The 27,972-nt window shown below is 40.1% G+C and overlaps 1 protein-coding gene across 1 annotated transcript; it reads right to left on the bottom strand.

The window, feature by feature from the left end:
• Positions 1-160: 160 nt before the first annotated feature.
• Positions 161-26,413, bottom strand: nceh1.L (neutral cholesterol ester hydrolase 1 L homeolog). Its single transcript, XM_018263686.2, has 5 exons — positions 26,035-26,413; positions 16,313-16,541; positions 13,674-13,743; positions 4,838-5,009; positions 161-1,442 (listed from the first exon to the last, which is right to left on the bottom strand). Exons 1-5 carry the CDS (start codon positions 26,170-26,172, stop codon positions 825-827), a joined length of 1,227 nt encoding a protein of 408 aa, XP_018119175.1. The 5' UTR covers positions 26,173-26,413; the 3' UTR covers positions 161-824.
• Between the last annotated feature and the right edge of the window lie 1,559 nt (positions 26,414-27,972).

Raw genomic sequence — 27,972 nt, 5'->3', positions numbered from 1 at the left:
GCAGGTACATATTATTGAATGTCTGGAGGCAAGTTTTGGTTACATAAAAAACAGGTATACTGCAAAACAGAGCCTCTTGTATGTGCCAGACCACATAGGGGCTTTTTGTACACCCCACTTTTCATGCTTGTATTGCTCCCCAGCTCTTTTTACATGTGAATGTGGCTCATGGGTAAAAAAAAAGTTAGGGATCCCTGCTCTAGAACAATACCTACACCCTATATATCTGTTTAGACAAACAACTCTCTGAATCTGACCTAGTGGCAAGAGCATAGAGTAGGACAGTGGATCTGCATAGAAGAACAGATTAAATATATATCACTGGAATAAGACAAACCATATCCAGCTTCATTTCCTTCTACTGTAAGACAGTAGTGTATAAAAGCAGGCTAGTGCAAGGTAGCTCCTATGTTAGTTTAATAAAATACCTAGGTAGTATTTACCCAATTTCACAGAATAAAAGACAAATAATAAACCATAAAGCTCGAAAATTCTAGAAAGTAACACTGTGTATCTTGTGATGCACTATATACCACATATATCCTTAATAGCAGATGCTATTGGATTATGTATTGGAATTTGTATGATTTATTCTTCATAATCCTCTGGTGCCTGCAGAAAGAAGAAATAGTTGATTGCACTGTTTAATGGAGTAGAAGCTGTGTGAGAGAGACATAATGACTGATGTATTGAGAACCAGTGTGACCTAACAAAATGAGAATTCTCATATACTGTTTCCAGCAATGTTGGGAGTAAGTCAAAAACATATACAGATGCTTTATATTTTGCATGAAGTACCCTGTAGCCTGGTATCTTAAAATTATCTACAGATTCTCATTGAGCCACTTTACATATCCATCTCTTGTCCTTGCTCCAACTGAAAAGTAAGTAGGCCATGTGGCAAACAGCATACATCCGTGGAATCCATCTTCATAGTGGTCATGGGTAACATCAACACCAGCTTCCTCCAAGCGTTTAGCATACATGGTCCCATCATCTCTTAAGACATCATGCTCACAGGTTAAGATATAAGTCTTAGGAAGGAGCTGAAGTGATACCTTCTTGGCTATCAGTGGAGATGCACGCAAGTCAAGTAATGCAGGCACCTCACTGATTATTTTGTGGGTGCCCCGGCTTTGTAAAACAGGCTTGTAATTTTTCTTGAGAGATGGAGGTAATAACGAATTCCAGTCCAATAGCTCGCGTAAGGTTACAGTTTCGCTGAGGTCAAGAGATGTGTGATTGTTTATGAGCATTGAATGTGCAAAACTGTGGCTTCCATTCAAGTAGTCGAGCCAAAATTTTATCATGACGAAGCGAGAAAGAATTGGCATGTCCTTGTTTTGTTGATAAGAGGGAGTGTTGAAATCTAACACCTGCAGCACAGGGTAGATGAAGGCTTGGAGTTTCACTTTGGTTTTTACACTGCTATCTCCAGCTAGCTATAAACAAAAAATAGCTGGTTAAAATGAGGTAAATACATAGTGAAAATGATTCATCCACATTCTTTGAACCAGTGCCCAGAGTAAAGAAGTACACGTCTCCAAGAGAAAACAAAGAAATAAAGACTAATTTATGACTGGTACAGACACAAGCGCTGGGTGCAACAAGCACTTCTGCCTGTACTAGTGGCAGCAGCAAGTTACACTATGTGCATTGTGCTGAATTATAGGGTTGTTAACCTGCCAAACACGTTTTAAGTTCAGTTGTTTTTCAGCAGAAAGGACTGTTTCAATTGCTTTCCATTTTTAATATCCTATCGTTTTTCTAAAATTTAAGTTTAACGTTTAATGTTCCTGTCTCTTGCGTTTCAGTCTGACAGTTTAGCTATCTCAACTATTACAATTTGCTGCATTAGCTGATACATTACTCAGCAGCATCTGTGGAGTATTAGTAACTATTGTATCAATTCTAACAGCTGTCTTTAATGAAACTCAGGGATTCTGCTCAGCAGGGCCAAAGATAAGAAATATCAACTAATGTATTATTTAGAACAGTTTACGGAATCAGTGACCCCCCCTGCCCAACCCGAGTGATTAGTTTTCCGAAGTCGCCCGACATTGCCTCAAGAGGAAAACTAAGTGATCCAAGTGCCATCCCGCCGGTGATTTAGATTCTAGCTGGCGGGGAGGCAGTTCAGTGAGATTAGTTGCCCAAAAAAGAGGTGATTTGTTGCCGGGCGACTACTCTCCCCTAATCTTCTGGTCTATCTCTGCCCTTAGAAAGACACAAGAAGGTGAAAAAATTAAACCTGAAACTTTAATATTAGATAAATAGTCACAAATAGAAAATGGAAAGTAAACAAAAAGTATTTATTTCTGGTGAACTATCTAAAAACAATTGAACTGAAAAAGTGTTGGAAGGTGAACAGCCCATTAAAATTTTTTACAGAGTAGTGTAGGTTGAAAGTATCATATAACTACTCTCGTGGGTAGGTTATGGATCCCACAGCAACACAGAATAATAAAGTGTGTATGATGACAACTGGTTCAGGGATTTGTATTAGTGCCTAGAGCTGCCATGATTGTCTGTAAAAAAAAATTGTAGTCTGTAAATTTACAAATCCCCACAATAGGGATTTTTACAGAGATTTTTAGGAATTATATCCTAGAGACAGATACATTAGAGAGCTTCAACAAAGGGCTGGATGGCTAGTTACAAGGTTAGTGAAATCTTACAGAACTAGCTAGCATCTATGTATATCTGTATGTCTTTAGAACACATTTGATCCATGGACTCTTACTGAAGGGAGAAGTGACTAACGCTAGCGAAAATCTGCCAGCGTGACGTCATTTCGGAACTTCGCAGATTTACTAACGGTCGGTGGCATAACTTCGCTAGCAAAGGAGATACAGGCTAGGTATACAGGTGAATTTGCGCTCCGGAGAAAGGACGTAACTACGCAAATTCACTACGATGCGGAAACTTCGTGACTTTCGGCGCATGCGCAGTAGGTCAAACTGGCAAATGCCTTCTACTGCGCATGCGCCGCCAAACACAGGAAGAAGAGCAATCAGACGAAGATCGCGTCCGTGAACTCGGCAAGAGAGGACCTGCATGGAGGGATGACTAACCAGTTAGGTGCATTTGCCCGGGGGGGGGTAGGCCAGGGGGAGGAGGGAGGGGGGAAGGAGTTTTGCGCCATAAGGGCTTCCTTCTCCTTTAAGGTTTCCCAGGCTTGTGTAGTGAAATGTATTTGCTGCAACATATACGTCCATTCAACTTTAACTTCCCATCGTATGCAAATTAGGCAACGCTATCGCGAGTTCACTTTGCTTGGCACAGTAACGCTACAGCAATTTTGTCAGCTGGACACAACTTTGGATTTTAGTGAATTAGCATTGTCTTGGCGAATCTATGTCTGGCGAAGTGTTGCGCTGTGAGGTAAGTAAATTTGCCCCTTGGAGTCAGGAAGGAATGCTTTCCTACTCTGACACAACTTGTATAAGGAATCAAATGAGATTGTTTTTTTTTTAACTTCTGTATCAGGTAAGCAGTTTGAACTTGAGGGACTCAACTACTATGTTATTTCCAATTATTTTTTTCAGTATAGTATAGAAAATGACCTAGCGTGTTTCTTTCTGTGCACATGTATTTGTTGTTTGCTTTCTAGACTTTTTTTTTCAAAATCTTTTCTGAATCTTATAGTGGACATGTAGTGCCACCTAGGGGCTAGATATTTTCTTACACTTCTATCTGTGCAGCAGCACTGTACAATCATTTATTTAGACATAGTGCTCTGAAATAATAGCAAGAACATCCCCACTGCAGTTAATCCAACATTAAGGCATGTAAGATGCCAAGAGCAGGTGGAACGCAACCTAATGTATTCCACCTTCATTTGGCACTTATATGCACCTCAATTTGTAAAGCCCAATCATTATACATGGTCTGTGTTTGTTCCTGCGGTGCAACACGTGAAGGATTAACTACAAGGGGGGTGCAGAAATAACCATCTGTGTTTAAGGGACCTATGGCATTGCTGTATTGGTGACAGGTGGGAGGAAGTGGGGAGGCATGTAGGCATTCTGATAAAATGGCCACATAACACAAAACACATTAAGCAAAGTGTATTCTAACAATATGTTGTACTCCTGTACCTGCATTGTGTTTGGAGATTTGTCTAAAGTACACTTAATAAAGAAATGTTTTTTCATTTCCCCCATCCGACCCCTAAATTGCACATTATTCAGCCATAAGGATAGGTCTCTGCTGCGCCTCCTAACATTTTCAATCTAGAATGAGGAGAAGAGCACAGCTTATCCCAGGAAGCAAGTTTATTAGGATTATTAAGAGACATGCTCTGGCACTTGCATCTCGGGGTAAAATAAATAACCCCTCAATGTTTGTGGACTAGATTATATTACTTCATTAAAATTATTTCAGGGGTCACTACCTAGCAATATTCATTCCCTACTCTTTCTCTAGACAGTACAGGTATGGCATCTATTATTGAAAATAATTTAAGACCAGGGGTTTTCCAGATAACGGATTTTCTATCATTTGTATCACATACATTAAGGGGCATATTTATTATTCTGTGTAAAATGAAATTTGCCGAAAATATTATTACAGAGAAAAAGTAATTCACTTGTAAAAAACAATTATTTGGTTGAAATGCACTCTAAGGGGATGAACTCTCATACTATGAAACTTTCTGGATTTCAGGTATGTGGATAACAGATCCCATACCTGTACATAATAATAAGCATAGTCCTGACTGAGAGAAGTATATAGGCTACTATATACTATACACTAGGTACCGTTCAGTTGAAAGAGTTTAAATGTTTCCCAAAAAGAATTTGGTTAACACAAACGGGAATATTTGTTACAGTACCTGCTGACAGACTGCAGCCGCAAGGTTTCCTCCAGCACTGTCACCAGACACTGCGATTCTCGATGGATCAACAGAATATTCTGCAAGCACTTCTGGGCGCAAAAAGTACTTGGCGGCAGCAAATGCATCATTTAATTGCTCAGGAAAATGAACATCTGGTACCAGTCTGTACCTGAAAAACATGCATTTTATGTTCAGAAGGGCTTCTCCTCAGATGATGGACAAATATACAATACAATCTGTATAAAACAAAGTTTGCATAGCCAGTATGTTTTTACAATTTGTATGCATAACTCTGCTGTGTAACATAAGGCTCCTGGCATTGGGAGCATTTCATCTTATGTATTTTAGCCAGCTAAGAAATACACGTACTGTAGCAGCTCCTACAGCACCCTTGGACTTGAACAGAATGAAAAATATGAGAACTTTCTGTGGATTCTGGACCTTATTGTTGTCTCTACTTTGTATCTCATTTTTTTGTAAAAGGGTACAGAATTTTGTATTTATTATATTAAGAAAATGTTAATTTCATTAAGATTAAGCTTGTACAGTATTTAAATTTGGGGATATCCAGTCCCTGACCTAGTTTGTAGCTCCAGATAGATCATTTCTACTTGTTTTAAGGTTACTAAAAAAATGACTGTTCTCCAGAGCTCACTGTAAGAGGCCATTGGAATGTAATTGTTTCAGTGGATACAATGGCTATCCTGGTGTGCTCTACAAACAGAAACACTTCCTATTATCTCTGTCAATTTCAGTATTTTCCATTATGAATCCAGAACACTGACAGAAACACTGCTTTTAAGCCCATTAACTACAAAAATGATAAATCTGACTGGGCATACTCTTTATTTCTATGCTTGAGATTTTCAAATGTTTTGAAGTATAAATCCTGGTTTTTATTGCAGCATGTTTGTTATCTGCTATTTCAAATATTTCAGATTTTGTGTTATTTTTCAAAATCGTGCCAAATTTACACTAGAGCAGGCTAAAGATGGTCATATACAGGCAGGTCTGGGCCTGATTGGACTACCCACATTCTGGGCCAAATCCGACTGATTAGATCATACATTAGGGTCTAAGGATAGTCACTTTTGTGCTCCTTTTTTGACAGGATTTTAAAAGCTGACCATTTCATATCGGGCAGGCCCATCAGTAGGCCCCATACAGGGGAAGATTAGCTGCAAACTCGCTCTGAGGCTAAGGGCAGACGGGCATATTCAGGGAGATTTAGTCGCCTGGCAACTAATCGCCTCTTCTGCTGGGCGACAATCTCCCAAACTGCCTTCTTCCGCAGAAGAGGCGATTAGTCGCCAGCCGACTAAATCTCCCCGAATCTGCCCATTTGCCCCTACCCTAAAGGGACCAGTTTAAATCTGCCCCTGTATGGTACAATAATAATACAGGATGACTCCTTACTTGAATACAGTTTGAATCAGTTAGAATTTTACTATAATAAATAGCAATGCACCAAATACAGGACTGAGTTTGGGATACAGGTAAGTGCCTGGCTGACCTGAATTTGGTCACACGAATAAGAAAACTGTGACTTTTTTTTCCCACAGGCTGTGTATGCTGCTCTTTTTAAGACTTCCTTGCCCTAATTTGCCTATTCTAATTAGAATCCAGATTTGGTTCATGTTTAGACTTAATCCTTCATGAAAGTTTTGGGATTTGGCCAAATCAAAAAATATTGACAGTGTAGCACACTGTAACCTACAGCACTTTAATACCCCTCAGAATTGTTTCTGTAAGTTACCCTCCCATTTAGACTGTAAGCCCTGTGGGGTAGGGTCCTCCATTCTTTTGTCTCCTTGACACTGAGGACTTAATCTATATTGTAATTATATTTTATATTTATGTGAATTGTATTTCTAATAATGCACTTATTTTTACTTATTATTGCAATGCCCACTTTTACTATGATGTAGAGAGTGATACTTTTTATTCAGCAGTTCTCCGGTTTCAGCAATCTGGTTGCTAGGGCAACCATGCATTGATTTGAATAAGAGACTGGAATATAAATAGGAGAGGCCTGAATATAAAGATGAGTAATAAAAAGTAGCAATAACAATACATTTTTAGCCTTCCAGAGCATTTGTTTTTAGATGGGGTCAGTGATTCAAAAAACAAAAATAATAAAAAATTAAAACCAATTGCAAATAGTTTCAGAATATCACTCGCTACATCATACTAAAAGTTAAGGTTATATAACACAATTTATATAACCTAATGTCTGTCACAGAAGAGTTGTTCACCTTTGAGATAACTTTTAGTAAGTTGTAGAGAGAGTGATATTCTGAGACAATTTGCAATTTGTTTTCATGTTTTATTATTGAAGGTTTTTGAGTTATTTAGCTTTTTATTCAGCAGCTCTTCAATTTGCATCTTAAAGGGGCTGTTCACCTTTGAGATGAGTTTTAATATAGTGTAGAGAGTGATATTCTGAGATAATTTGCAATTGGCTTCCATTTTTTATTATTTAAGGTTTTTGAGTTATTTAGCTTTTTATTCAGCAGCTCTTCAATTTGCATTTTAAGCAATTTGGTAGCTAGGGTTCAAATTACCCTAGCAACCATGCATTGATTTCAAAAAGAGACTGGAATATGAATAGGAGAGGCCTGATTAGAAGGATCAGCAATAAAAAGTAACAATAACAATACATTTGTACCTTACAGAGCATTAGTTTTTTAGAAGGGAGTCAGTGACGCCCATTTGAAAGCTGCAAAGAGTCAGAAGAAAAAGGCAAATAACTATAAAAAATAAATAGTGAAAACCAATTGAATAGTTGCTTAGAATTGGCCATTCTATAACATAATACAAGTTACCACCCCTTCAAACACCATAATTATAAAAAAAAAAAAAAGCAGCATAGCCTGGTCCTTAATAATTGATTACTCTCCAGTTAAACTAGAGCCGTTTTGCTTTTTAAGTAGCATCTCTCCAGAATTTCATAAGCTATTTTGTTGGTAGCCAATTTACCCTTGCAACCAGGCAGTGGTTGAAATGAGAGCCTAGACGATGGATAAGTGAGTTTATCAAATTGTGAAATTAGAGCTCATCACAGTAAAAATACACTACTCTCTATTCATTCCTATGGGATTTTTAGAGTCATATCTATCAGTGGGTGAAAGTTCACCATTTGATAAATACTGTACAATTCTAAATATTTTTTCATATTCCACGAAAAGTTCTATTTACAAATTAGGGGTGTTGCAATGGGTGCTGCCTTTCCACCAACATATGCAAACCTGTTCATGGAATGGTGGGAGGCCAATTATGTTTTCTGTGACCAATGGCCCTATATATTCAATACATCTCACACTGGTTTCGTTATATTGACAATCTGATATTCCTATGGACAGGGGATATGGCAGCTCTGACCGAATTCCTGAACCTTCTCAATCATAATAATTTGTATATTAGATTGACTCATATAATCAGTGAGAAGAGCTTGGATTTCCTGGATGTGACATTGATTATCCAGGAAGATGGCTCTATCAGTACAGATTTATTTCGTAAAACCACTGTGACCAATTCTATTCTGAATTTTGATAGCCATCATCCCATTTCCACCAAAAGAGGTATTCCAGTTGGGGAATTTTTACGTCTTAGACGCAATTGCTCAGATTTATCAGTTTTTAAACTAAGGGCATGCGAACTAACAAAACGCCTACAAGAGAGGGGATACTCACTGACCGTCATCCGGAGAGCGTACTCTAGAGCTTTAAAAACCCCTAGAAATTCCTTATTAGAGGGTCAGAAACGATTGACATCCAATGCAGATCAGCCTGTCTGATTTATCGGTACTTACTCCAAACAGTGGTCAACTATAGATACTATAATAAAGAAGCACTGGCACATTTTACACACTGACCCAACATTGGACAAATTATTGGGTACAAAACCTTTGACCTGCTGTCGCAGGGCACCCGATTTAAGGGATTGACTAGTAAAAAGTCATTTTTCCAGACCACCAATCAAACCCACACGAGTAGGCACATTTGCCTGTGGTAAATGCAGGGCCTGTGTCCTTATGTATAATCAGAATACTGTTACTGACAGGTTTGGCAAGATACACAGGATCACACAGTCATTCACTTGCACTACCGACAATGTCATTTACATGTTATTTTGTCCATGTTATAAGTTCTATATTGGCAAAATCAACAGGCCTTTTAAGAAATGCATTCTGGAGCATGTCTCTAGTATCGAGAATGCACCAGAATGGGTTAAGAACCATAGAAAATTACCACCTGTTAGTCGGCATTTCATGGAATATCTTAATAATTCCAGCACTAACCTCAAAGCAATGGGTCTTTTTAAAGTCTCCCTAGGGATTAGAGGTGGTGACATTGAAACGGTACTGCTATCTAGAGAAAGTGAATAGATCTTTAGAATGAATGCACTAATGTAAGAGCATTACAATGAATGTATTCATCTAAGGATATTCACTAGTCTTATGGAAACAGGAGGACAAATAGTTTCCATTTTGTTTCTTTGCCTTATCTGATAAAACTACAATGTTGCAATGTTTACTGTAAATGGCAACATCACCTATATATGTACTCACAATTGAGACTTGGTATCCTTTGGTGGTATCAATTTACTCTATAGTGCTCAATTCTTTTCACTATAACTATGTTTCACATACACATGTTGTCTAACTGAAGGCTTACCAGACAAGTATTTGAAATATAAGCGGCAGTCAGATTTAGATATTTTTATTACATACTACCGGCAGATGGGGTAAGATATTGCCAGTATCATCCATAGCGTTTGCGCAATCATTGTGGATGCGGCAGCTGTAACTATTTCGTGGCAGATGAGAGTCCGCACAGTTACATTAGCAGCATCATTTTTGTATTTGATCAGACCGGCACAATTGAATCAATGATGGATTGGATCCTCCTCTTGGTGACGTGTAGATCCGAGATTGGCCGGTTCAAATCTTAACCGCTCCACGCTTGTCTATTTATAGGGGTAAGCTTTTGGCAGCCGAATGCCTTTGACAAAGCCTGCTCTACGCGGGTGAAACGCGCGTCAGACACATTTTAGTTTAGTTAGGCAGGGGGACTGAACTGCAAGAATTTAGGCCACTGCTTCACGGCTCAAACGGGAGACAAGCTCTGTGGGTGAAGGGGTGAGCGATTTACAGAGCCTCTCTCTGGGGTAGCTTAAATTCGAGCTTCTGAAGTACCATTATTTACCCTTAACATTTAATTAGTGGACCAACTTTTGATGCCACCTAGACATAGCATTTCTTCCAAGATAATGGGAGGGTGCGTCGGAGGGTGAATGGGTGGCAGAATAACTAAGGCTGGAAACTGGATTGATGGTGGAAAGGGTGGTAATTAAAGAGGTTATCTATACCTGTTATAGGCTACGTGACATTTGTCCTTTTTTGCCCTACAACACGTCATTAGTGTAGTGTAGTTGTATACTACACCACGCTATTTTTGTTGTTGTTTACTACAGACTGTAGTGGTTCACTACGGACTTTGTGTATCAGCCTTATATTCAACCTAGGGGTTACAATTATCACTTAACCTAACCAAGGTTCTTTGTCTCCCTGTTCCTAACTTTGTTTTAAATGTTCTTCTGGATTAATGATTTTAATTAAGTTATTAGTAAAAGTTAAGTTTTAATATTGTTCCGTGAGTTATAAGGCTCTATGATGGGGTGGTCCAGCTTTAAGGGTTAACTTTTTCTTTTTTTCGCTTAATACTTATTTCTTTAACCTGCACACCATCTACTGGTTTTCTCAACTGATGGGTGGTGCTCCCTTACCTCGCTTGTGATACAATTCTAAATATCGCATAGGAATGACTAGAGAATGGTGGAATTTTACTCTGATGAGCTCTAATTACACACTGATAAATATGCCCCTTTGAGTTAACTGAAAGGTGATCTACCCCTTTAAAGGGGAAGGAAACCTCCTCGGCGCTAACCCCCCACCCCCCCTCCTGTGTATTGCCCCCCCTCCCTCCTCCCCCCTGGCCTACCCCTCCCGCTGGGCAAATGCCCCTAACTTGTTACTTACCCTTCTGCGCAGGTCCAGTCCAGGGAGTTCACAGGCGACATCTTCTTCCACGCGATCTTCTTCCTCCTTTGACCGGCGCATGCGCAGTAGGATCATTTCGCCGGTACGATCTACTGCGCATGCGCGTGACTTTTGGCGCATGCGCAGTAGATCCGTACCGCTGAAATGCTCCTACTGCGCATGCGCCAAAACGCCGGTCAAAGGAGGAAGAAGATCGCGTGGAAGAAGATGTCGCCTGTGAACTCCCTGGACTGGACCTGCGCAGAAGGTTAAGTAACAAGTTAGGGGCATTTGCCCAGCGGGAGGGGTAGGCCAGGGGGGAGGAGGGGCAATACACGGGAGGGGGGGTGGGGGGTTAGCGCCGAGGAGGTTTCCTTCCCCTTTAAGAGCCTAAAGGTGGCCATAGATGTAGAGATCGATAGATAGATGGCGATGTTGCTAAACAAGCGGATCTCTCCCCGATATGCCCACATTGAGGTGGGCGATATTGGGTTGATCTGATCGTGGGCCCTAGGAACGATCGGATCATAATGGATCTGATATGGCTGGTCCGGTCGCGGGACCGCATAAACATACAGATGCGGGCGCGATCCAAAGGGATTTTTTTACCTGCCCGATCGAGATCTGGCCGGCTTTCGTTCAGATATCAATCGCGGAAGGCTGTCGGATGGCCCCACACACGGTCCAATAAGCTGCCGACTCGGTCTGTCGGCAGCTTTTATCAGCCCGTGTATAGGGGCCTTTTTACCCTCTAGAGATAGAAGAATTGGTTGCTCCTAAAAATAAAAATTATTATTGAGTCTATCAAAATTTATATAACAATTTCTAATGTAATTAAGTAATTTGGAGTTAGAGGTTTAGCTCAAATTATATAGTGGATAATGTACCCCCTTCTGTAATTTATAAAGATATTATTTTACCGAGGAGTTATGTGACCATATAAAAGCATGAGGCCGCAGGCCGAGTGCTTTTATACAGGTCACATAACTCCGAGGTGACTATTAATATCTTTATAATTTTCTGTAGGGGGTACATTATCCATTATAATCTACAGTGTTTTTACTTTTTTTATTGTCTCTCTGTGTGATTCTTCTCCTTTAAACTAAGTTCTGTGGCATTCTGACCACATGGTTGCAGTTGCAGTCATTTGGCTTTAAGCTAAAAAGTGGCAGAAGGGGAAAGGCACGAAGGGTGTAAAATGCAGGGGGGTGGGCAACTCCAGAGATGAACTGAGTGAGATAAACAGAGAGGAGATTGATGGCACAAGAGGGACGTGAGTGGGAGGGACAGACGCAGCGAGACTAAAGTTTGAAGCTGGGGGGTGGGAGCAGCAAACAGATCGAGACAAAGGGTAACAGGGTGTGGGAGGGGCAGATGGAGTGTGACGAAGAAGGAGGGGGAGCAGTAGAGAGAGGCAGACGGAGCAATATTGAAGTTACCTGGATTGGAGCGCTGAAGAAACAGGAGCAAACGGTGACAGGGTGTGGGAGGGGCAGAGGGAGGAGGAGCGGAAGAGGAAGCCCGAGGCAGACGAAGCAAGATCAGTAATGGAGGGGGAACAGAAGAGGAAGAGAGACACTGAGGGAGCAAGCATCAGAAGGTGGGAGACAAATGGAGAACGGAGAGGTAGGAAAGGCAGCGAGAGAGCACGCAGCGTGAAGGCGGAAGTGAGGCAGACAAAGCAGGAGGAAAGCTGTAGGGAGAGTGCAGCACTGATAGCTGCTGACGCATTAAGCTATAATCAGCGCGTTCCGACGTCAGAATGCGCCGTTTATAAGGATATAATTTACAGTCTGGTCCCATAGGGAAATGACCAGACTGTAGATTATATAAATATTAAGTACAAGCCTAGTGAAACTTCCAGCCCATTAGGCTGTGTCAGGATTGCCAACTAACAGGTTTCAGATAATATCAGTCCACATTTCCTGCTTACACACTTGAACAACCAGATTAGATTTAATCATGGTTAATGTGATGTGACAAATGGGGAAATCAGGTTATCATGCTTGATTAACCTTAAAGGAAAAGTTTTTACCTGGTCATTTAGCATTTTATACAAATATTTGTAACCTATACCAACATTTAAACAGTGAAATTGAATAGATCCTACATTTTGCCATTAGATGGAGCATGCCATTAGATGGACAACTACCCACATAGAAAACAAGAGCTGGCAGTCAAAGCCTGCCATATTATTCTCCACACCAACAGCAAGAAAACTTGTCCAGCAGTGCTAAACTGTACTAAATACATAACTGTGTGCATAGTAATGACTATCTATCCTTTTTAGCAGCTGAGCAACTGCAGAATGAAGGTTACACTGAGCGCTGCCATACGGGTTTTGGCAATGCTGGTCATGCTATAGTGTAAGTAAAGCTGGCCATAGACGCAAAGATCCGACCGTATGAATCAAGGATTTGTACAATTTTCGGACCGTGTGTGGAGAGTCCCGACATTTTTCGTCCTGTCGTTCAGACAGGTTCGAAAATTTCTGTCGGCTGCCGATAATATCTCTGCGTGTATTGCCGATCGTATGATTTTCAGTGGGAGACTGTCACTAGCTTTGTCGGACATAACTATCGTACAATTGCTGTCAGGGGCAGAACATTGCCTGATATGTTCTTTAACTAATTTATTTGATCTGACTGGTAAGACTTTGATCTGAATGGTTAGTGGCAGGTCGGGAGATGGGGAAGTCCGATCATACGATGATTCGTACGATCGGATCTTTGCATCTATGGCCAGCTTTAGACTCAGACCTGGTCATTTATTCCCTTGGTTCTTTACACTTACTCAACAGAAACAACGACCGCATTCACATCTTCAGATATTTTACGACATAAGCTATCATAGGACCTCGTTCCTACAAAGAGAAGAGCAAACATTAGATGCATCATCAGGAACAGTATGTGGCAGACAGGAAAATCATAGCGTATAGCCCGCAGCCTCAGTGCATTGCACATAACATTCAACTTTACTTGTCTGCAGCAGGACCAAAACTGGGAGGATGATTTGTTTAACAGGAAAAGGTATGGGATAAATTTAATAGGTTTAGCTTTTTAACATGTCGTTTGCAGTGGGAAGTCACTATCAGGAAGCTGTTCTGTAGAACAGGAAGGCATTGTGCAAAATTAAGGAATTTCTTAGGACATGTAATAAAAGTTGTAAAGGAGAAAAGTGCATAAATAAAAGTTTGCAATCCACAATGAAATATTCTTCATTATTTACCAAAGTGTGAATTTTATTTTAACATATCAAATGATTAATGACCTGTTTTAGAGCAAAAATTACTTTAAGTAAGAAGTTTTATTACATGTGCCATTGTTCTTGCAAACAGTGAGACAGAAAGAAAAGAGGTCTGTATCCTGTGTCTAATGATAATGAAAAACACCAGCAGAGAATACACCAATACCATCCCATGTCTGTAGGCAGCAACATCAATGGCATAAGCCTGTCACTGCACTCACACTGCAGATTTCTGGGTGAAAATAAAGGTAAACTGAAAATAACTTTAAAGGGGATATAAACCTCCCAAAAATTAAATGGTGTAAATTTATTCAGAATAGTCCTCGGAGCACTTTTGCATTTACATTTTCTTTTTTTTCAAATTTACAGTTTTAGACTGCTAATAGCATGCAAGGTTCAACAGCTTTTGAAGGTCCAAAGTGTCAGTGATGCTAATGGTCTATGCATGTTCTATGTACTTCCTGTATTCAGTTAACCCCCAGGTTGCTGACTCTCAGTTGAGCCAAAAGCCTGCTATTCATTTAAAATGGCAAATATCTCCAAAACCATTAAAAATAGAAAACAAGTGTAAATTGCAAAGATGCTCAGAGAAGCCCAAAAAGCAAGGAAATTCTGTGGGTTTAGATTCCCTTTAATTTAACCTTCAGCTTGTGGAAATAAGAGACTAATTATAAAATTGCTTACTGCTTATGAAATAAATCTTCAATAAATCTCTCGGCAATCTGTCTGTCATCATGCAACTTTGTGTCAGAGTTGGTTATTTTGAAACAGTTGGCTCTAGTACACAATCTAGGTAAAGTGAGCACATACTAATGTATTTGACCTGTCAATGAAAATCTGACCGACTCCTCTATGAACTTTCTCTTAAGTATTTCAAAAATATTACAGTTGTTTTGATTTTACTTAATTATATATTTACATCATGATGTATGAGATAAAGCTTAATTACATTTTCACTATAGTTCCCCTTTATGTGTGCAAAATAAGGTAGTGGTATTTCCTAGGCCAGTGGAGAAGTGTGTCATTAGCCTTAGGAAACTATAATTGAAAGCAACCTTCTGAGAAGGTTAAGAAATCTTCAAATATTGCAGCCATGTAAAGCCTATGTGGTACAGATAAAGAATCTATAGCCTTAATGAATTAATTAAATTAAAAAAAAGGAGGTGTATTAAATTTCCCTGAGTGCCGCCACCCTTATGTGTGGAAAGTACTTTGTTGTTATTTGGAAAGTACTTTGTAATTAGAAAAGATGATAAGCTATTTACAGGCTTGGAGGTTAGGGAGGAATCTAACTGAAGCAGGGAATACCAGGAAAACTCTTAAAGGAGAAGGAAAGTCCTGTTATATTTGGGATGCCTAACTTTTGGCACCCCCAAGAATAACAGGACTTTACTTCTCGTTTAAGGTTTTACCTGGTATTCCCTGCTTCAGTTAGATCGCGTTTACTTACCTGACACCCTGGGCCAGTGCTCCTATCAGGAGAAAACTGCACCGGTCTGGGGTTCTTCCAGCGAGCACCACGGATCGTTCGTCTTAAGGCTTCTTCTTTCTTCTCGTGGCTGCATATACGCAGTAGAGCGAAAAGCCAAACTTTAATAAAAAAGACAGCAATTTTGTTCTACTGTGCATGCGTCTTCCCGGGAAATTTGAAGAAAGAAGAAGCAGGAAAACAATCGCTCAGTGGTGCTCCCTGGAAGGATCGTAGGCTGGTGCAGTTTTCTCCTGATAGGTGCACCGGGCCAGGGTTTTAGGTAAGTAAATCTGATCACTTGGAGGTGCCTAACTTTTGGCAACCCCAATAAGAAGGACTTTCCTTATCCTTTAAAGGCATGTAACTTCCCTTAGAATAACATTAAGATCACCATAAGCAAAACCTGGGGAAAAGCAAAGGGATCCAATTTCCCGCAATTAAACCAGATCGCTACGAGTAATAGGATTAAAATGCTCACCATAAGGGAAACCATGCATTAAAATCTATAGTGTGCTATAAGAAATAGATACTGTGTTATAGACTTGACTATTTTATGGATTGATAGAATGTCAAGAGTGCTGCCTCCAGCTTTTAAAAGCCCTGAGATGGTTGTAAATCCCTCTTGCATAGAAAAAAAATCTACAATATTTGCTTATTTTTATCCAGCTCAGAGTATTAAAGACATTTAAAGGAACAGTAAAATAAATGCACATACTTGCACTTCCCAGGGCCCATCCTCCACCATGGATATATACAATGGCTTTTTTCAATTTCTTATTAAAACCCTTTGTAGGTTCAAAGATTCTGACTTCAACCCCATCAAACACCGTATCTGTGACTTTTAAATGCTCTGAAGATACAGGATCCAACTTGTCGAAATAGTTAGAAACAAAATTCAGGACTCTCAAATGATGACTGAGACCAAAATAGTGGACCAAATTGCTCTAAAAAATAAACAAATTGTGTTAATACATGCATGAGAGCTCACTTTATTCATTAAATACAACAAATGACATTATTTTTACATAATATGTAATTTGTAATATTTTTTAGAAATAAGTTGAAGCTAGTTTTCTTTTTTCCCTTTTTGTACTCTTTGGGGATTTAAAGAAATAGTGACATTTGTGTAAATAATTATATCCTTAAATTCCATTTTTTTCAAATAACTGCTGCATTTTTAGCAATTAGATTGTTCCTCTGTCTATGTGCAGAGGGACATGTGGCTAGTGGTCAGACTACCATCGATATTGAAGAAGAAAACAGCTGTCAGAACTTTGAAGATTATAATTTTCAAGAAACATGTGCTGACTCCAGGGCCCTACGTATGATATGATTGCAACATTTCTTTAGGAGTCGGCATTCCTAATAACAAAAGTAATTTTCTGAAATACACAATTTAGTTTTACAATATATTTATCTGTATTCCACCAGTATCCAAATTAATATAAGAATAATAGTTTTTATGTACTTAGATTAACCATGGTTTGCACAAAAGGATTAATACATACAACTATGTACACAAGGGCCCTACATATGATATGATTGCAACATTTCTTACAAGAGTCGGCATTCCTATAAACAAAAGTTCTTTTCTGAAATACACAATTTAGTTTTACAATATATTTATCTTTTTTCCACCAATATCCAAATTAATATAAGAATAAAAGTTTTTATGTACTTAGATTAACCATGGTTTGCACAAAAGGATTAATACATACAACTATGTACACAATCACTAGTTTCAGATCTCACATTAATTATTGAGGCTCAGCATATGGCAGTGAAAAGTAAACAAACTAACTAGCGTCCCAAAATATACACACAGCTTAAAGCCAGTGGAACAGAGCTTTTTCTGTGCAAGCATAATTAGCTAAGAAAGGGTCAACCTGCTCCAGTCCGCCTGTTTTCCACACTGACAGACATGAATTGTCCCACCAGTGAGCAAACATGGTAGATTTCAGCACCAAAATGCTAAAATCTCACCCTGAAATCCACTGCAGTATCTGTCAGAGCACACCCAAAATAAGGCAGACTGTCAGCTTTTTCCTTACTCCAGCAGAAAAAAAACCCTGTGTGTAGTAATGGGCGAATCTGACCCGTTTCACATAGACAAAAAATTGCAAAATGGAAAAAAAAAATCACCACATTGAAGATGATGGCCGATTTTTTTGTGTAACATTTTTTTGAATAGCCATTATAGTCAATATGGTTGTTTTTTGTTGTCGAAATGAGGCAAAATATTTTGCTCATCCCTACCCTGTGTGTGGGTAATCTCGTTGTAAGGCTTAGGGCAGAGAAACGCTGCTATTCGGGAGATTAGTTGTCCTGCGACAAACCGCTTCTTCTTCAGGCGACTAATCTCCCTGAAAAGCCTTTTCGCCGGCTAGAATCTAAATCGCCGATGGGATGGCACTCGGATCGCTTTGGCTTTCTGAAGCCGTCCTCATGAGGCAACTTCAGGCAACTTTGGAAAACAAAGCATTCCGAGTGCCATCCAGTTGCGATCTTCATTCTAGCTGGCGAGAAGGCAGTTTGGGGAGATTAGTCGCCTGAAGAAGAAGCAATTTGTCGCTGGGCAACTAATCTCCCGAAATAGCAGCGTGTGTCTCTACTCTTATGTATTGCTCCTAAAAAGTGCCCAAAATTGCCCTCTTTGGCTATCAATGACTCCCACCACTGTTTGCCATAAGCATAAATACTGCAATGAAGCATTAAAATGTATACAAGGAAAGATTTACAATTTTCACAACTGCACAATAAAATAACATTTTAAAAACATAAAAAACCAACCCCCCCTCCCCGTAATCTGAAAACAAAAACTGCACCTAAAAACTTGAATAGGTTAATCACAATCATGTGTAATTGCGGAAAAAAGTTGTTTGCAAAATCATATTATTCTATTTATTTTGAAAGAGGCTGTCAATCTCAACTGTCTCAAAAAAAAACTTGAAGTTAAAAGGGCAAATCAACTTGCTTGAACACTGAAGACTTTCCAACTGACTTCTAAAAGGTTGTAGTTGTCAAATTTTTTAGTTTGACTTAAGACTTTTAACTAATATATTTTAAAAAATTGAGTTTTAAGACTTTTAACTAATATATTTTTAAAAATTGAGTTTTAAAAATACAAATATTTTTTGGCACTCTTTTCTTTGCAGCAAAATGTCTAAATTTTAATGAAACACTCCCTATGCACTGGCCTGTAAATAGTTAAAAAGTATGTCTACACTGTTTGCCTACATAACTTTCTATGCACATCACCACACTACAGAAGACCAGTAGTAAAAACAAAAAAAAAATCATTTATTTGTAGCACACCCTTTAAAACACTGCTGCTATATAGCACGTCACCTGACTGAATATATTGAGTCATCTAACTAAAACTTATAATATGAAATCGTGCACCACTATTTATAAAATATGAGAATACTAAAAGCTCTGAGTTCCATAAGCTTCAAAAAAGCACTTTCATACGTTGATGGAACTCCACAGTGACTTCCTTATATGTCAATGGCAGAGCAGGAAACAAAGAAGGGGGTAGGGTAGGGGTGATGTACTGTCAGCACAATCAAAAAGGAAAAGGTCTTAGTTTAGGAAATACTTTGCAACATAGCAAAGGGACATTGGAGTGGCTGTACAATCTACTACAGATATATGCAAACCAGAGATGTTGTGCATTGCCGACTTGACAGTATATCACATGAGCATAGAAGAGGAATAAATGTATGGTTGAGATACCAAAATGACTTTGAACTGCAACCAGTGGCCACCAGAGGGACTGTTCAATGCATCCAAGGGGTTTGGAAGAGACTGTGACCAAAACACAAGAAAAAAGAATGGCAAAACGGGTGAGAATGTAAAAACAGAAAATTATAAGAAACAAGGAAAAAATGATGGAGAAGAAAAATGGAAGGACAAGGACAGAGAGAAGGCTCATTGACTAATTTTTCACCTTTCTAAAGTTGCTCTGGGGAGACTCTCTAAACTGTTCTAAATTGATACATCAGTTGATACATTTCTTCTGCTGAGCAGCATCCTCGGGTTTCATTAAAGGCAGCTGTTAGAATTGATACAATTGTTGCTAATACTTCAGAGATGCTGCTGAGAAATGTATCAACTAAATGTTGCAAAATTGTAACGGTTTAAAGTCTGCACCTGAGTTACTGAGCTGCCAGACTCAAACACCAGAGACAGGGATATTAAACTTTAAAGGGGAACTCTGGTTTCCAAACCAAAATTCACAGTTACCTGTTTCTTCAGAAAGTATGAATAAATGCAATTTTCTATGCTGAAATCCAGCTGTTTAAGGGCTCTTACTGACGAGTGTTTTTACCTGCGCTCCCCTGCGTTCCGTTTTTCTGCGTTCAGCCACAGGGGAGCGCAGGAATAGACGCATTACATTTTTTCCAATGGGGCTGTACTCCCACATGCGCGTGTAGGCGCCGAACGCAGGAAAAATGCAGCATGTTGCGTCTCAACCTGCGTTCGTCGCCTACACGTGCCTGTGTGAGTACAGCCCTATTGGAAAAAATCGAATGCGTCTATTCCTGCGCTCCCCTGCGGCTGAACGCAAAAAATGGAACGCAGGGGAGCGCAGGTAAAAACGTTCGTCAGTAAGAGCCCTAACAGTTCTCTTTCTGCATCATTTGAAATCCTGGCAGGGAAGGAGGGACTAAACACTGATGTTACAAATTGTAACACTTTCTCCACAGCTTACAGACAGCATGCAGGAACTACATAACCCACATTGCACTGTGATCTTCTTATTGAAATCACGTGTGCAGGGAATTGTGGAGTTTGGAGGATGCATACTGAGGTCAGATGGCTGTTAAAACAAAGTAACAGTAGTCAGCCAGCTCAGAAAAGTAGTCAGAAAGATCAGCAGGAGAGCAGGGGGCTAGGGCTTAGGAAACTGTTCCAAACCATTAAAAATCATGAAAAGTCTGAATATTTTGTAATTGATTTACACTGCAAAATTGCTTGAAATTATGTTTATTTTTCAAAAAAAGCTTGTTATGTTTTTGTGGAGTTCCCCTTTAAACTTAGATTTTGGAAAAATTGTAAAAAAAAAAAAGGAAAGCAATGGGAAAGTAGAAAGTGTTCGGAAGGTGAACAACCCCTTTAATGGAGAAATATATGCGCAATGAGAACCATTTTCCTTCTGTGTAAATACTTTTCACTTTGTACATACAGTAGTTATGATATGGAAGCACACAACAACGCAAACTCTACATTGTGTGGTTTGTCATATGCACCACTGCATGTAGTAAAATATATTATTGAAAAGCAGTTATTCTTCACCAAGGAAAAAAAGTAAACATCACTTCAATCTGGACATAAAAATGTGCAATTGAAACTTGCAATGTATATTGAACATTATTACATTGCTAAATGCCATTTTTTATTCTTAGAATTCTCAGGACAAGGCAGTTCATTGCACATAATCAGCTACTGAGTGACAGACAATGGGTCATGTGACTGTTGTTTAGCAGTTGCAGATGTCCTACAGGCAGAAGTAGGGGAAAGGTCACTCACTCACACAGACCAGCTGTAATGCAAGGGAAAGGTCTGTTAGTCCCTGAGCAGTTTCACTCCCAAACTCCTTTGCTTGCAACATCCTCCGCTCTGCCATCTCTCTTTTCCCTCAGGAATTCAAAGAATTTGGGTTTCAAATAACAAAATTATGAAACACAAAAAAACGTAAAAAGTTATTTGGTCCAAAATAATAATCTGAGTGTCCTGTGCACTTTGTTTTAATGTCATGCCATGTTTCTATTGTTTTAAAATGAGTGACTACCATCAGGTCTTATTGTTCTAACGCTCTGTGCAAGACAGGCCAGCAGGAGCCCTTTGCCACTAGAAATGTTTAATAAATGCCCTTCTCGCTCACCATCCCTCTGGGTAAGGCCATGAGTGAGGTGCCCACCGCAAGACTAGTCATTAATATATATCACACATGGCTGCAGAAACAGAATAAGCTGCTAAATGCAGTTTCTATTTAAAAAGAATTGGAGCAGAGGTCATGTGTCTAGCGACTGGCAAGCCAGGGTTACTCAGGGACATGATATACATGGGGGGAAAAACTCCACAAAGGACAGATCCGTCTTAGTAAATCAAGTTGTCATGTAACTGATATAGTTATGAAGGGTCCTTTAAATGGGTGGTTCACCTTTATGGTAACTTTTATTATGTTATAGAACAGCCAATTCTAAGCAACTTTTAAATTGGTTTTCATTATTTACTTTGTATAGTTTTATAGTTATTTGCCTTTTTCTTCTAACTCTTTGCAGCTTTCAAATGGGCATAGCTGACTCCCTTCTAAAAAAACAAATGCTCTGTAAGGCTACAAATGTATTGTTATTGTTACTTTTTATTACTTATCTTTCTATTCAGGCAGTAACGTAACTAGAGGGGGACGGACCCTGGCGCGAGACGTGCAGCCGGGCCCCCGCCCCCTCCGTATGCCATTTTCTGTTGCCGGAGTCAGTGACGAGCGAGCTGCCGAGGGGCCCTGAGGGGGTGCAGGCCCTGGCCCAATCGCACCCCCTGCCCCCCCCCCCACCGTAGTTACGCCACTGTATTCAGGCCTCTCCTATTATTCTAATCAGTGCATGGTTGCTAGGGTAATTTGGACCTTAGCAATCAGACTGCTGAAATTACAAACTGGAAAGCTGTGAACAAAAAGCTAAATAACTCAAAAACCTTCAATAATAAAAAAATGAAAACCCAATGACAAATTGTCTCAGAATAGCACTCTCTACATCGTACTAAAAGTTATTTCAAAGGTGAACAACCCCTTTAAGGGATATCTTGGGAAAGGAATAATTCAGGGACTTTCTTTTTCTTCTGTGATCTCTAAAAATGTTGGCTTTTCTCTGACCTCCGTGTATCTAAAGCAAAGGTTCAAAAATGCACAGCAAAGCATTGGGTGAAAGTGCTTAAAAAAAAGAAAATCTCTTTTACCCACTCTGGGCATTTTTGGCACAAAAGCTTGCTGTGTCAGTAAATATGAAGAAGACATGGATATCCAGAAACATATTAAGCAGCTGTTAAATAAAAGTAATAAACTAGCACAGCAAATAAATGTGGCATTCAGTAAAGAGAATACATCATTACTGATGACAGAATGCAATATATCCAGGGCATCTGCCAAGCCATTTAACTGTACAATGGCAGCTTACTTGCCATTATAACTAGTAGTAGATTATCACATGAAAACGTTTCTGTGTTTCTGGTGTGCTTTAATGTGATAATCGTGCCTGTGCTGTGTCATGTGATAAACCTAGCAGTAAGGCTCACATGCAGTGTTGCCATCCAGAATTTATTTATGGCTTCTGTCTGCTAAAGGCTTTGCAGTTGCCAACCTATTTTACAAATGTGACACAACATTCACCCATCCCAGCTGGTTAGGTGACGTAATAGCCCAAATACCTTCCATTTGTGTTAAATGATTTAATTATATGTCTCACAACATTCTTTCAGACAATGACAGTAACCAAAAGTCCATAAAAATTTCATAAAAACCTTGCAATTGTATTTAGCAGTAGAGACTGTTGCTCAACCCTTAAGGCTACTTACACAAGGGCAACTATTAGAACTGAGCATGTGTGCGTACAGCACAACTGCTACCCAGTCTACCCTGGTTAAGCTGGTTAAAAAAGGCCTTGTCACTTACCACAGACCTACTAATTGCAGGGGTGACAAACTGCTTGCAAATGCTGATTGTGCCATTTTGTATGACAAGTGACACATGCTTATGCAGTGTAAAATGTGCTGTCCTAGGCTCTGGCCTTGGAGACAGTCCCACCCGCAAGGCATTATCATTCAACAGAAGCTGCTTATTGCACAGGATGAGGGGGGTGCAGTAAAAATGTTTTCGCCAGTTTTTTAGACTATTACAATGCTGCAAAACTGATATAGGTATGGGATCTGCTATTCAGAATGCAAATAACCTGGGTTTTTTCAAAAAAGGGATCTCTCTATAATTTAGATCTCCAAAATCATTTAAAGAGGTTGCTCACCATAGTTAGTATCATGTCGAGAGTGATATTCTAAGACAATTTGCTATTGGTTTTCATTTTTTATTATAGGTGTTTTTTTTTGTTATTTAGCTTTTAATGCAGCAGCTCTCCAGTTTGCAACTTCAGCAATCTGGTTGCTAGGGTCAAAATTACCCGAGCAACCATACATTGATTTGAATAGGAGACTGGAATATGAAAAGGAGAGGGCTTGAATAGAAAGATGAGTAATAATAAGTAGCAATAACAATAAATTAGTAGCTTTACAGTGCATTTGTTTTGGATGAGGTGAGTGACCCCCATTTAAAAGCTGGTAAGAGTTAGAGCAAAAATCCAAACAATTAAAAAACAATAAAAAAAGAAATAATAATTGGCCATTCTATAACATATAAAAGTTAATATAAAGGTGAACCACCCCTTTAAACATGTTGTTACATGCACCATAAAGTACAGGGTACTGTTTTATTATTGCAGAGAAAAATTAAACCATTTTTCAAAATATTCATTTGATTGAAATGGTCTCTATGGGAGATGGCTGTTCCATCATTGAAAGCTTTCTGGAGAATGGGTTTCCGGAACAGATCCCATACCTGTACAACAGCAGATTCCCTATGTTACACTTTTAAGCCACTTATTACAGCCCTTTGAAAACTATTATTTGTTCTTAATTTTTCTGAAATTGCTTTGCTCCATCAGCCTCTGTTTTTTGTTTTTATCAGCCATGAGCATTTTCTGTTTTTATAGGCGTAACCGGCTCATTGGCTTTCTTGGAGTAATGCTGCTGTAACTGGAAACCTTACTGTTTAGGCTGCGTTGGAAGCACAAATGAAGAAAACCCCTGATCACAAACATGTGAGCGCATGCCCTGCTCCTTCAAGCAGTACCTGAAATCCTGAGGCAGTATTGAGATTACTGGCCTGTCCAGTTTTTGCAAATAAGCACTTTCAGTTTTAACCTATGTTACACAAGGAGATTATTAGCTGCTGGTAAATAGTGTAATTGTTTTTTTTATTGGCCAAGCAGTCTAGTATATCTCTACAGCCCTTTGGCCCCCAGATGATGATGGACTACAACTCCCAGCATCCTCCAACATAGCCTCTAATGTCAATGCAAGGCTAAAGGTTATTGCTCTGCAACATCTGGGGTTAGGAAACAGGAAATTTAGCCCAAAAAAAGTCTTTAAGTTTCCTACTGCTTTATAGTAATAATCAAATGAATATGAAATGCATTTACTCATTATAGAATGTTTTCTAATGAGCAGGGCTCTTGGTTATTTGTTTGTAATTTGTCTTTTTGCAGGGTCGGACTGGGCCGCTTCCTAAAATTGTTCCCTAAATTAAGTTTACTGCCGCGACCTCCCTTTTTTGGGCAGGTTGCAGCAATACAAAGCGCGCACATGCGCATGTGCGCTGTGGCAGAGGGCAGCTTGGAGCGGGAACCCAGCAGGGGGGCCCTACTGCAGCAGCCCCGGTGGACCCCAGGCCCCCCAGTCCAACCCTGTCTGTTTGTATGTACCCTCCTACTGTACAGTGCTGCATAATATATTGGCATTTTACAAACACTTCTATATTTGGGTTCATAAGCACACATTATTCAAGCTTAATATAGAGACTTGCAAAGATGTGCAAATACTACTGCCTAGCAGAGTTGGGGTCCCTGGTTTGATTCTAGCCAGGGAACTATCTACAGAAAAGTTTGTATGTTCTCCCTGTGCTTGCGTGGGTACCCCCCATCAGTGTGGGTGAATGTTCAAGTTTCGTTAATTGCAAGCTCCATGGGGCAGTAAATAATGTGCAATCTCTGGAAAGCACTGCTGAATATGTCAGCACTATATAAAAAATAATTGTGTATGCCTGTTTACTCATGTATACAAAAAATTTTAAAATATTGCCTGCAGACAGAACCCCCAAAACAGCAAACTGCTCATGGACAGACTGTACCAATGCTATCAGAAACCACCCAATCAATTAGAAAGTAATGAGCCTTACATGCCCTTTGTTTATACTCCAGCATTATGCTGAGATAGATTCTACACTAGATTTATACACCTATAGTTTATACTTGAGAAATACAGCACACAATAATAATGTTCTTTTTAGAAATAATATTGGTAATAGTCTGTCTCTGAACACACACCCTGCCTGTGACATCTGTTGTGATCCACGAATGACACAGTAATGGGATAAGAAGGGCAGAAGATCGCAGACAAAGGCTGTTAGTGTTAGGGCTATTGTAGGTCAGCTTAGTAGATATGGAGGTACATTAGCGCAACAATTCTGATGAGGTTGTTCTTTTCTTAATAAGGGGAATCCTTCCCAGACATAAGCCTCCCTATAAATAAGATGGTCTCTGGGTAAGAGCGAGGAACAGCTGCTGGAGAGTGTATAGTGAGGAATACAGAGGTACCAGTGCGACTACTCACCAGATCCTGCGCACATCTGAAGGTGGCATCCAGCAGCATCAGCTTCCAGGGCTCTGACATGGTGCTGGGCAGGGGAGAGTACACATAATAGGCGCTAAGCGCAGTCAGTGCCGTAAGCACAGCAGGAGCCGCTCTCATGATGCCGCCGGCTTCTGTTCATACAAACTCCTCAATGGCCAAGTTATTGCAAGGCTGTTGATTCCATTGAAGAGGCTAAAGCCGCATCATCCAATCACGTCGAGCCTAGGAAGGAAGTCAAGCGCTTTAATAGTGTCATGTCCTTGCAAAGCCGGTAGCGCACATAACAGCAATAATGTCCGCAGCGCCCTCTAATGGTATCACGTATAAACATATACAAAGACGGGCCTTGTTCAAGGAGTGGGAAGAGGAAATCGTTGTCTCATAATTATATTATATGTTGCTAATTTCATGGCACTACGTTTGTGTTCCTATTACCAGGGCCGGATTTACATAGCGGGCGCCCTAGGCCCACTGCCATTCGTCACCCGTGTCCCCCCTTTATTTATGCAAATTTTCATGATCGGGACCTGAGCAATGGGGCTGGGCACAGGAAATTTACAAAATTACTGTATCTTCTGCACATCCCCAGTGTTTTTGTACTAATGGGGGTGTGGTTGGGCAGCATGCCGCCCCCCTAAAATCCTGCCGCCCTCGCCTAGGTGGCCTTTCCACAAATCCGGGCCTGCCTATTACTACAGAAGTAAAACAAATGTAATGAATGACGATCAGTTATACCATAGGACTGCCATAGAACTAACATTTTCCCTTTGACAAAGAGGTTGGGTGTTGTAATGTTAAAGGGACAGTTTGGCTCAAAATAAACACAACTATTGCAGTGTCTTGTATTCTAGGTTGTCTTTTAACTGTTATGTGACCACTGCTAGCTTTGCCTAAGAAAGGACTACTTGAACAACAAACGTAAGCAAAATGCTGGAGGAATGGGGGTAGATTTATATCATATCTCTTGATCTTGCTTTCTGGGTTTTGAAAAGCACTGCTGTCAAAAGTGCAAAATAGTGCAAAATATAGTGGAAATATTTAAAAGCACAACTAGTTCAACCTACCCCTCTACAAGTTTAATCCCCCATAGGTGGACTAATAAAATAACTTAATGTAGCCATATTTAGCCAAAGCCTACTGTGGACAGTTAAAACACACTGAAATCACTCCATTGGCCCTTGGTTAAAAAATACTTTCGCCCCTTTAGAATTTACTTACAGTAAAATATGCCTTAATCTCTCCCCACACCAGGCTTGGCCTTGGACCTATTGGACCAAATTGGGGCCAGCACCAGGGGGCAGCACAGATAAGAATGCCACCAGCACATAAATCTGCCCGCCCCGCCCCCCAACTCTGATATGCCCTGCCCACTGCCAACCCTGATAGACTCAGCCTGCCCAACAATCCTAATAGGTCCAGCCTGCCCCCCCCCCCAACCTCATGGACCAAGCCCGCCCAGAACCCGAATCGGCCCAGTTTGCCCAACCTTGTTCGGCCCAGTCGACTCTCCTATTTCCGTCCTGTATGGTGCCTTGTGTGCCCCTACATCTCCCTTTCTCTCGTGCCTCTATTTCCTTCCTGCCTTTGCTGAGTCTGTATGCCTCTATTTCCACCCTGTCTCCTGCTCTTTGTGCCCATATTTCCTCCCTCTCTTGCCCGTGCCATTATTTCACCCCTCTCTCTCTTTTGCCCCCGTGTGCCCCTATTTACTCCCTTTCTCTCTTGCCTTTTGTGCCCCTTTTCCTCCCTCATGCTCTGTGTGCACCTATTTCCTCCCTCTCTCCTGTCCCTGTGTGCCATTATTTCATCCCCCTCCCTCATGCTCTGTGTGGCCCTATTTCCTTCCTCCCTCTCTCCTTCCCTATGTGCCCCTATTTCCTCCCTCTCTCCATTATTTCTTACCCCTCCCTCATGCTC

The sequence above is a fragment of the Xenopus laevis genome, chromosome 5L (assembly GCF_017654675.1).
Source record: "Xenopus laevis strain J_2021 chromosome 5L, Xenopus_laevis_v10.1, whole genome shotgun sequence".
Taxonomy (NCBI): Eukaryota; Metazoa; Chordata; class Amphibia; order Anura; family Pipidae; genus Xenopus; species Xenopus laevis.
The sequence above is the reverse complement of the archived record's forward strand: the minus strand, read 5'-3'. Positions and strand labels throughout refer to the sequence as shown.